At 39.9% G+C, this 12,224-nt stretch overlaps 1 protein-coding gene across 1 annotated transcript in view; it reads right to left on the minus strand.

Annotated features, from left to right (window-relative positions):
• Window positions 1-12,224, minus strand: part of PDSS1 (decaprenyl diphosphate synthase subunit 1) — a 21,734-nt gene continuing 9,510 nt past the window's right edge. Inside the window, 6 exon segments of the mRNA XM_041488528.1 lie at window positions 1-466; window positions 1,200-1,280; window positions 4,784-4,897; window positions 5,078-5,158; window positions 11,671-11,780; window positions 11,869-11,980. Of these exon segments, the coding sequence (XP_041344462.1) occupies window positions 326-466; window positions 1,200-1,280; window positions 4,784-4,897; window positions 5,078-5,158; window positions 11,671-11,780; window positions 11,869-11,980 (639 nt within the window). The 3' untranslated portion in view covers window positions 1-325.

Consider the following 12,224-nt stretch of genomic DNA (forward strand, 5'->3'; position numbering starts at 1 on the left):
TTTTCATACACTGATTTATATTTATTCTCATTGTGGCCTTTGTGCATCAACATGTAAACATCTTCCCCGTCCCCCACAATCAATAGCCCCCACTAAAACAATGGTACAGCACAGTTTGATTTGCTCTGACTTGCATGGCTTCCCACAGTAAAACACTTTAAACTTTTGTTTAAAAAAAAAGAAAGTAAAACTTCAAAAAAAAAAAAAAAGGAGTTTTTTTTAAAAAAATAATTTTTGGTAGCTTGTGTTGGAAGCAAATAACTTTTGAAATAAATGTAGGCACAGTCTGGTAAAGTAGCTGCCAGAAGGAGTGGAAGGCGTTCTCTCACTTGTCGCGCGTGAGAACCATTTCTGTCAGGTGCACCAGGGCCTCTCTCTCGGGGGACGGCCGCAGCTTGCGGATCTCGCGCGTGGCCGCGTGGCAGTAGCGCTGGGCGAGGTAGGTCGTCTGCTGCACGCCATCACTCTGAGGGGAGACAGAGGGAGGAAACGGGGAACTGGTCAGCCTCCTGCTGCCTTCTGCCTCTGCCAGTCACAGGGGGAAGTTCTAAGGTCAGTAAGTACCCTAATACATTACATTCTGATGGGGAAAGGAAGGGGATTCATTCTGTAATCGGGGAGACACACCTACCTGCCCCAAACTGTCCAAGTACTAAAACTAATTCATGCTAAAACAGCAACTCATCCACTACAAAACAGCACTGGTATTAATAACAAAATAGAAACTAATGGTTTATCCCTTCCCCCTCCTGCCCTAAATAGAGATGTACAAAACCCCCATGCTATTCTGAAAAATAGGTAATAATTTTGCACAGACCATTACTCAGTCTTTTTAGACCAGAGTAATTTAGAACTGGTATAGGGTGTGCACTGCCATTACAAGACTGACTGGAAATGACATGCCATTTATACCAGCTGTTGAATACAGCTATGCCTCAGCTGAAAGAACGGAGGTCATGCATGAGCTTTTTACTTGTTATGTGGATTTTATGCTATTGGAGGGAAAAAAAGAAAAGTTCTACCTAGCATTTCTGCTAAAACACTCTGCCAGTAGGAGAGCTGAGGAATTTTGACTTGGCATTGTACATTGCATGCTACTCAGAATGTATTTGCCAATGCAGCTTTGCTATTTTACTTGAGAGGCAATGCATTTCAGACTGAGCAGCAGGGACAGCAGAAATATTTTATATCAGTCTTACCTGCAACACATATTTCCATGCACGTTCAACATCTCCTGGCTTACTAAATCGCCTCATTATCATAGCATTCATTTCTGGAAACTAAACACAAAGGGAGAAGGGTTTGTACTTGCTTTTGAGTTGTTTTCCATGTAGCTGCTGCCATGCTAAGGTAAGAACACCACCGAAGTGCAGCCTTCTTCCCCTGTCACTGTTGTTGCTACAGGTGTAGCTTTAGGTTTGTACTTGCAGTCTGCACAGGACTACAGTATAGCAGAGCCCAAGCATTTAAAACTTAAACCTGGCTCTGGCTGTGCTGGCTGTAGCCAGTTGGTAGCAGAAGTCAGCACCTGCCACGTTATCATGTTAAGCAGATGTTCCAGTGTGGTAACTTCTGATGTGGCTACTACCTGGTGTATAATCTGCATCAGATACTCTATCACAGATGATGGTTAGTGTTGGCACTCCTAGAAGAAGCACCTCTGTCCCACACGTACAAAAGAACCCAGGATGTTGGTTGTTGCAATATTGTACATTTCAACTTGTAAAATCCCCTCATGGTAACACTGGCTGTTACATTCTCTTACTTTTTCCATTGTGCTGCTATTTTATATACACAGGTGGTTTTTTTTGGTTTTTTTTTGTTTTTTTTTTTAGTGAGAGAAAAATGACAACTATAAGGTATTTTGTTTTCAGTCACATAGCATTTATAGTTAGCACTCCATGCTCAATTCCCTACAACTCAAGCAGGTAACTCAAATCAGTTGTTTTGAGAAAAATCACATCACTTAGGTAAATACGCAACCTCTTTCTTCAGACAGCCTAGAAACAGAAAAACCTAGTGCTTAACAAAATAAGGCTACAACTCAGGGCAGCTACTCCACAGAGGAATTCTTTTTAAGGGAAAGAGCTGTTTGTTCATCCTGCCTGAAAGGATTAGAGTCAAACAAAGATGATTTTATTGCCATATATTTGTAAACAATGATCTGCTTTCCTTGCACACCTTTGGTCCTGCAACTGCAGCTTTACAACCTCGTTCAGGTACAAACACAGCACCCATCAGTGCTGTGACAGTCTCCTATTACTCATACACAGTCTTGGAGATGCATTCAGAAGATCAGTGATGACTCATACTTTATCTAAAAGAAGAAAGTCATGGCTTTTTCTAGATCCTAGCTTCCTTCCCAGGTAATGGCAATTTAATTGCAGTGTTCATGCAATCAGTTTTCACATTATTCATATGTACAGTTATATAGAATGCATATGGGATCACTTTTTTATTTAAGCACTAAAGGACATGAAAATCCCCAAACATGTAAGGCACAGCTGTTATTAGCAATTCTGCATATTTAGTGGGCAGCACGTCAGCATTTCACAGGAATGCTTATAATAAAAATAAACCTTCATTCTTCAGCTGTACTTGTTTAAGAGGAGATTTAGAATTAGCATACACTAGTGTATTTCCTTTAAAAATAAATGGGGTGTTTTTTTTTTTTTACTAAGAGAGCTAACTTTAAATACTGAATAAACAGGTACTATATCAAGGTAAACATTTTTTTACTTCTTAATATTCTAATGCACAAAGGTGTATTTCAGAGGGAGGGCAGAGGATAGGAAGAAAAGGCATCTGCCACTGAAGATCCAGAGCACATGAAAAACTAACGAATGTTTGTCAGGAAGACAACTCGAGGAGTACCAGCTCCATGAAAGGATAGCAGCAATACTAGTCTGAAAAGACAACTTATGATTAATAATTACACTTTGGACTGTCTTCTAAGTCCTGGCTTATGAGGTTTTTTTTTCTCAGACACAAATATATTAAATGTCTTTCAGTAACATCACAAGTGTCTGTTGAAGCTCCACATTTTTTAGCACCCATGCTTTGTTTTTATCAGTTAAGTCTGTGGTGCTGTTGTTTCAGTTTCTTGAAAACAGCAGGACATTTGCAGCAAAGAAGGCTTCTGGTTAATGCAGAAAACTTTGTAAGATGGTCCAGTTATCTTTCAATGCAAAAATGTACACTTCCCATCTATCAAAGATATAAATGAGGAAAAGCATTTAAAAGTGGCTTACAAAGAGCAAGATTTTAAAATAGGACCGACAGGTTTTATTTTCTTTTATTTCTGTATTATGAACTAATTTATCTTGTAAAGCTAATTAAAAGACAGATGAAGTTCAAAGTCAGAGACAGACAACCCAAACAAATTAATAATGAAGTTTTAATTTAAAAATTAGAATATTCAACACCCACAAGACAATCAATGTCACCCATTCTCTGCCAAAATTGGGTATTTGCAACATGCCTTGTTTCCTTCTGCACATGGCTTTAGCACACACAAAAACAGTTTTACAACTCCATCCTCCCTTTCTACCTGAGTGCCTCACTGTTCTTTGGACAGCTCCAAATGCTGATGACACAATTCTGAAATAATGATTCAAGAACATGCTGTGAATCCCTCAGATGAGTATGGGGAGACACTGAGGACACAGAGAAGGCTGTTCTCAACATGCATTCACCTGCTTTGTCAGCTGGCTGATACTCTGTGCTCCCTTCTTTTCTGAGATACAGAATCTTGGAAATGCCCAAAGGACAAGGAAGCATACAGATATGTGTGCTCCACCTCCCCTCCACAACAGGCTCTTTTAGAGGGAGAAGTAAATGTCAAAGTTGTTGGGTCTTTTTAAATGATTTACAACTTTTCCCATGTCAAGCTCTAAGCAATTCCACTGAGGGATCATAGACGAGAGCTCTGCTGGAACTAATTGTGCCAGCTTTTGTATCACACTGTGAAGCCTGGTAGGAAGGACTGCTTTTTAAGCCCCAAATCTGCTTGCCTCTGGTGAATAAGACACTGGAACAAGGAATTAAACCAGTTTCTTTCCTGTTTATGGATTAGCACCAATTTTAATGTTTTTTTCATGCTGCTCACAATTCTGTTTTTGTTTTGCTCCTCTAAATAATTTTTAAGGCACTGAAAATCTTGACCAATTTTAAGCTTGTTTTATTTATGACATTCCCTTTTCTCTTACCCAACCTTCAGACAGGAAACCTACTCATGTTTGTAAATGGATAATACTTGAGGACAAAGAGATGAAAAGATCAAATCCAATAAATAAAGGTACCCATCTAAACAGCAGGACATCTGCAGCAAAGAAGGCTTCTGGTTAATGCAGAAAACTTTGTAAGATGGTCCAGTTATCTTTCAATGCAAAAATGTACACTTCCCAAGGCAGGGATTTCAATTCTTGGCCCCAGATGGATACAAAGCCCAGAACAAGGCAAAAAATCCTACATACACAGTCCAGCCTGGGAAGAAGATGTCTCAGGAGAAAACACAAGCAAGAAACTACTTAGGAATAACCTACACAAAATGTGCTAAAACTCTGAATACCTACAAGAGCCTAACAGTAAGCAGAGCTGTGCAGGAAGGTGTTTCTCGTAACCTGTGTGTGCACAGAATCCATCTGATACTGAACCCACTGATTTGTCACATGTGCCCAGGCCGCTCTCATCACTGACACTGGAGATTTGATGTGTTTCAGCTGGTCCTGTGAGGAGCAGTTTACACTTTTTATTTTGAGCAGACAGCTTCCTGCTGACTTACCTGTCGACAGGCAAATAAGACGGGGCCTGTGGCCAATCCAAGCTTGAGATCTGCTGCTGTTGGTTTCCCCAGATGGTCGGCACACGATGTAAAATCCAGCACATCATCTATCAGCTGGAAAAAATAAACATACAGATTGTTTAAAATTTCTTTTTTAAATATTAGAGCTAAATACAGAATAATCCTTGTTAAAGACAAGATTTGTAGGAAGGATTAAGACAGCCCACTTTGATTTCTAAAGCACTTTCGAGAAGTTTATATTTTAGATTCCATTTAGTTCAACAGAAACACTACCTGAAAAGCTATGCCAACGTTTTTTCCATACTGGTATGCAATCTCATGAACTTTGGGGTCAGGGCAGCCTAGAATTGAAACCTGAAAAGACAAAAACCCCAAGTAAATAGAAAGCTTTAGTTAGTGTCCACTTTTAGCCCCTGACCATAGGAGTGACACAGCCAGCACAGGCTGGAGGGCTCTGGGAAAGGCAGAAAAAGCTGACTTGGGCACATTCTGGCTTATCTCAGTTCATGGAGACACACAACTAGCCAAGCTTACTAGAAAACAAGGCTGAACAGCAGTGCAGTATTAAAACTACATTCACATCTGCAAAGAGATTAGCTGCATCAAATATTTATCAGGCTTAGAAATTACAATGCAAAGATAAAGAGAGAAGAAATGGGGATGCACTTCACATGCAGGGTAGTAGTTGTATACAGTCCAGTGATGGGGAAATTAAGCTAATTACATACATAAATCAGCCAGGGGATAACTGGAGGCCAGACAACAGATAAATGGACATTACATGTCTCATAGAAGATCACAAAGCTGGATGTGTTGAACCCAGTACAGTACGGGCAGTTGACATAAGGATGATTATTTTTAAGGTGATGTTAACTGTATCTGACTTGCTCAGGAAGATGACTTGATTAGCCTGCAGGCAAAGCTACTGAGGGATAATTAGTGGCAAAGAAAAGACAGCAAATGAAGAAAGCACACCAAGCTCACAAAGATATCACTGAACTGAGATAAACAAAACATTTTACATGAATGTACAATCAACTACTTGAGGGACAGAAATTTTGCTGAATAAACTCCACAAAACTAAAATACAGGATATTCACTAAGGTTTGAAAATTAATATCTTGCCTCAAAGTAAGGGCATTTATGTACTGATTATACATTTTGCAAAATGAGGTTGGTTAAATACTCAGATTTATTTCAACCTTCAATAAACCAATTAGAACAGGGGACAAAAATCCACCCTGGTTTATTGCAGGCATTCCAAATCTGCTGTGACCAATGCAAGGAGTGAAGATACATTTCACTTAAGACTAATATATGCCAGGAAAACACAATATAAAAGTAAGTAAGTAAGTAAGTGTGTGTGTGTGTGTGTGTGTGTGTGTATGTATACATATATGCATTCCTCTTTAAGACTGTGTAAGGTAGGATCATAAAAAGCCCCTCCAACCCCAAAACCAACCCCAAAGTAAAAGCAAGTCCAGAAGTAGCTTTGAAGGTGAACGTGAAGATGGAAATAAGAAACAACATTATATCCTAATAAATATGATGCAACTTGCACAAAATGAGAGATGATTTCATGCAGCAGTGCACTTCATATCTGAGCATCAGAACACTTCCCAGTCATAACCTGCATCTGTGGATAATAACTAAACCCCAGAGGAATCTGGGTGACTGAGAAATTAACAGCATCATACATTCTCCACTTTTATTTAAAAGAGGAGGACAGTATAGCAGGAAAATAATGCTACTTATCTCTAGTAATCATACAAAATCCTGAAGGCTATTAAACAGAGTGAACTGCAAATATTAGATACTTAAAGAGATGTTGCTAGGGTCTATCAAAGCAGAACATTTTGTCTTTTTATCCTCCTTTTGATGTTTGTCTCTTAAATAGCAGTATTTGCCCAAAGACCTGACATCTACTGCTGTACCATGCAAACTTTTGGTTGCTTCTGTAATATAAATAACATAATACCAGCATGGCAGGGGCACTGCATCTACCCTGTTCCAAGGAAATCCTTACCTACCTCCACATTTCATTCCATGTGGAGGATTAAAATACGGAATTCAGAATTCAGTGACTGGTTAATGGCAAAGGGTCGGAGTGGGCAGTAGCTGGCAGAGGGTGGGAGGAAGTGCTGTGCAAAGAAAAGAGCTTCCTCACTTAACCTGAAATGTCAATTCTTGTTCGTAGACAAAAAAAAAAAAGGCCCAAAAAAATCTAAAAATTCAGGAGATTTGTTTTGCCAGTCATCCTCAAGTGAGCAACCCTCTGACCATGACCACATTAATAAACCTGCAATTGGGTTGTGTCCATCAGGGAGTTCCTGCAGGATGCAATTTCTCAAACTGCTCTTGTAGATTGTTGCCCCCAGCTGGACACTGGCCGGGCTGCAGCCAGGCAGCCTGTCACTCCCACACGGAGTTTAACTGGAGCTCTACTGGGATAATGTTCTGGGATAATACCCACATTTGCAAATACAATCAGGATAACCAAGTCAATACTGTGATGTGTGTTTAAATAATATAACTCCCCTTTGAAAACAGCCTAGAGCTCCCCAAATAGGTATGACTGGTTCATGATAAATTTAATCTTGCAAGAATTCAGGCCTGTCCTCCACTAAATCATGCTGAAAAATCCTTCCTAATACCAAGTGGAACAAATTCTTTAGGAACGTTCTTTGAATTCAGCAAAGCAGGACAATCTCCTTGGTGTTATTTCAAACACATTTTTGCAAAAAAAAAAGTTGTTTCTGTTATGTTATATGAGAGACTATAAACCAATTTTGCCTCTTTACTGAATTTCACATCCATAAAATACATCATCAGCTCTGGGTAGATACATCCTGCTCTGATATTTAATATGTGACAATATGACAGCTGGAGTTGAAAACATTTGCACATCTCTACCAGTGCTCTGTAGGTCAGAGAGGAAAACCTGCTGCTGGGTTAGAATATGCTTGAATAAACACTATAAGAGATGTTTGTTCTTCTAGTCCTAGATTTGTGGACTCCGTGGAAAGGAAAAGGCTCTAAAATCTTCCCCTTTTCCAGCCATTCTCCTCCATGCCCATCTCCAGAAGCAGTCAGGTTCCTGCCTTCTCATTCCTGGCTCATTCACCACTGTTGTTCTAGACAGGAGCAATGTTCCTCTTTCCAGGAGAATCACAAAATAGTTTAGGTTGGAAAGAAACTCTGAAAGTCATCTGCTTAAAGGAGTTTACTTCACAGTTAGATCAGGTTTCTCAGAGCTGTGTCCAGTTGATTTCTGACTATCTCCAAGGATGTAAAATCTCACTCTCTGTCTCAGCTACTTGTTGCAATGTTTGACCAACCTCGTGGAGAAATTTTTCCTCAAACCTAACTGAATTTTTCCACAGTACAACTGGTCCTTTCACTGCACATTTCTCCATCCTCTCTATGCCCTCCAATTACAAGCTGCAGACAGCAGCTTCCCTTTGTCTTCCCTACTCCAGACTCAAATCAGCTCTTGGCACATGATTGCTCCAGCCTCTGCCCTCAGGGTGGCCCTTCACTGAGCTCCCTGCAGAGTGCCCATGTGTGTCCTGTATGTGCTCTCACAGCCACTGCCCTGGATGTGCTGCTGCACTGGCAGCGATGCCCTCTCCCCACGCTCGTCCTCCACTGCTGCTGGGAGTGCCACAGACTTCTCCAGGCTCCTCAAACCCTCCTGGGAACTACTTTTGAGGAAGGGATGATGGAGGCCTCCCTGTGAGAGGGAGACGTCTTGACTCAAGACAAGGCAGACAACTATCTTGTCCTGAGTCTGCATTTTCATGCATGTGACCTTTTCTCAAGTGATTAATATTTTAACAGGGTAACCAAGTACTTGTTTGTGCAGAGTTGTACTCTTCAGTAGCAAAGATTATCTGCCTGAATATATGTGATATATCTTTCTCACAGCAAAAGAAATACCCTCAAAGGACTTACTGTATTTTAAAAAATAAGTAAGGAGCTTTACTAGCTGACCATAATATCTGATATTACTGTGCTATTACCCTACATCTGCCATGGGACATTATTGCAGCCTGCAGGTCTAGCTGGGCAGGGGGGATTCAGTTCTGCTGGTGTGGGTCAGAGGTCCTATTTTCCTAGGCACCATTTCCAGTGCTGGTAGGGTTTTCTGATGGAGCCCTGTGCACACACCAAACTAGGAACTGGTTACAGCACAAGCTCCCAGGAAGATCCAGAGCTTCAGACTGCTGGTTTCTTCAGTCCTTTCCACAGCCCTGCCTTACACAAGGAGGCACAAGCTTCCTCCTAATATGGAAATCAAGAATCTCTAGTGCACCCTTACACTCAAAGCAAGCAGGATTTAATCCCTCATCTGAAAGTACACCATGCAAAATATAAAAAGCTTTATGAGGCTCAGGAATTCACATTATGGCAGGGTTTAAAAAAACCAGAAAACCTGCTCAGGTTATTTTGCTATCTCCAGCTGGCCTGATGACTAAACAGAAATTCCACTCCAGCCTTATTGTTTCTGAATTCTTGAACTGAAGTCACCTCATGTTTCTCTGAAAAATGCCTTGCAGTAACTAAGGCTTCAATGACTCTGGGCCATCTGCCACTGCTTCCTTTTACAATACACTTTAATTGAAACTTTGGTAACATTCCCCCATGCAGAACTATTGTAGAAATAAACTGGAGACTGGGATGGCTCTTAACATTTTGAACAGACTGTTCTCTCCCTCAGTCCTAACTTAAAGAATTTTGGTTTAAATGCAGTAATGCTTTGGTGGTACAGAAAGTATCAATTACAGTGTATGTCTTGTTTAGACCTTTTTGCAGGAATACTCTCCTCTTCCATTTCTAAAGCATGGCACCATGGCATTCTAAGGTGCCACTGGAACTTGCCTGACATTTTCTTTCCAGTTAATACTTGTATTTATTAAATCACAGCAACTAATCAGGTTTTCCCTACCATTAACAGGAACAGAACTACTTCTAAAACCCATAGTATCTCCTCTTAGTTTTGTCCCTGAAAACAAGATAGGAATACTCTTGATTCCCTGAATTTCCTTTCAAGATAGAACTGATGATCCTGCTTATCATTTTTGCTACAGAAAACAGAACTCCCTTCTGATTCCATTTCTTCAGTGGCCAAAGCCATCTAAATGAAAATATCTCAAAACCCACATGCAACAAAAAAAACCCCCAAATCCCAAGAAACCACCAAATCCCTTTTAACTGCTATCAATAGAGCTCTCCTAATCCATGCAGAAAGAAACGGAGGGAAACATACATATTCAACTCATTGGTACTATGTGCAGCAATAAGGATTTGCCATGAAGAGAGACCTTCTCTCTCGGCTTTCCTTTCTAACAAAAATTTTACAGCATATAAAATTCCAGCAGTTCAGCAATGGAACAACTCAGATCAGCCACTAGAAGAAAAGCAGCCAAACACCCCCTTGACCAGCATCACAACCTCAGTCTTGAGGGAAGTGCTTAAATCCTTAACTCTTGCAAGTCATGAAAAGGAAAAAGCTTAAATTAGCACATTTGTAGGGAGAATCTACCCAGTGGGAATGTGATTTCTTCCATTATCTGCAAAGATTCTTTTAGGCAGACTGTCAAAATTAATATTAAAACCTGTGTAGGTTTTTTCTGCAGTAGCAGAATAATGTCATGCTCTTCACTAGTCCAGGCGTCTACTGATATAAAACAAGACTTGCAAAAGAAAATTGTCAGGGTCATATTGTCGTTAATATGAGCAATCCAGAAGACTTCACTTCTTTCCTCCAACTAGAATAAAAAGTATTTTCCCTCCCCTGAAATCCATGTCTCATTCCACGTGATCATTTGTATATAAGCAATTTTCAACTGCTGTCTGTTGCACAAATGCATCAGTCCCCTGAGAACCATGGAAGATGATTAACACTAGCACAGATTTTTAGTCTAATTCTCTTAGAATTCCCACATGCTATAGAATCCATTAGCTACACTGCCTTTTACTAAAAAGAATAAACAAAACTCTTATGAGGCAAGACTATTACCCACCTCTATTTTCTGGACTTAAACTGAATATCTACTTTTGCGTAAGAACATAATCTTGAATTGGATCTTCTTGTAATGAAGTAAGAGAACCAAGTGACAGGGTTGAATAAAGTAGTTTGTAATTAAAACCCCAAGACAAATCAAGTACATGCTTCTGGTTTTTTACAATGTGATGTAGAGATAGCAGGAAAATGTTTTCACCCAGAGGGTGGCTGGGCACTGGAAAAGGCTCCCCAGGGAAATGGTCACAGCACCAAACCTGACAGAGTTCAAGAAGTGTTTGGAAAATCTCTCAGCACATAATGTGACTCTTGGGGTGTCCCATGCAGGGACAGGAGTAGGACTTGATGATCCTGATGGGCCCCTTCCAATGCAGCTTACTCCCTGATTCTATGAATTAATTATTTCCTCCCACTGTTACCACTTAAGGTCTCCCTCAGCACCAATGAGTTGGGCCAGATGTCAAAGAAGTCTTAAAATCAAATTATAGGCTCAAAAATGATCAACTGAGTTTAAAACCACTGTCTCAAATTTAATAAAATTTGAGAATTTCATAAATTGAATATTGCCACTGTTATGATTATTTGAACCTCATTTTGATTCAACTGAGAATGACAATAAATCTGTGTAAAAATAAAAAACGCAAAGAAAAAGAGAAAACCAATATTGGAGGCTACACAGCTGAACGGTGATAAAATTCACAATCTCAAACCCATTCACATTCTGGCAGAATAGCCTTCCAAGGTTTTGCTTTGGAGGGTCTCCAGAGCAAACAGCAATACTAGTTTAGCTGTGAAGCTCACAGTATGGTATGTTAACTTCAGAAGAGACAGACGTACATACTGCTTTACAACTGTTTGCTATCAGACTCGCCGTCTTCTTAAAAGTCTTCTCGAGGTAGTGAGCAAATCTCTCATTCTCATTTTCCTTGGAACCCAGCTGGAGGAATTCACCTAAAAAGTTGCACAGATGGGAGGTTTTATTTGTGGGTTTACTGCTTAGGCAACCAAATTGGAAGATAAAAATAAGAAAAAGCCTTACCACGCACCAGATCTTCAATCACCTGAGTTAGAACAGAGATGATAGTGGTATTTCCAATTCGTGCTAAAGCTACAGAAGCAGCTGAGAGGATGAAGTCGCCAGCTAGAACAGCCTAACAACAACAACAACAAAAAGGTGATCCCTTAAGTCTTCTCCTGCGTTACTACAGACCATACAATTTCCTTTAACTGTCAGATCTACTCACATTACAAAACTTTCCTATAAAAAGCACAAATATCTCATTTTAAGAGCAAAAAAATACATAGCCAAATATTGAAATCTGAGTAATTTTTGAATCCCAATAATATAGTATCATTTCTGTATAATGTCCCCCCAGTATGCAGTTTGCTTATGAA

This window comes from Pyrgilauda ruficollis, unplaced genomic scaffold (genome assembly GCF_017590135.1).
Source record: "Pyrgilauda ruficollis isolate IOZ18807 unplaced genomic scaffold, ASM1759013v1 scaffold12, whole genome shotgun sequence".
Lineage (NCBI taxonomy): Eukaryota > Metazoa > Chordata > Aves > Passeriformes > Passeridae > Pyrgilauda > Pyrgilauda ruficollis.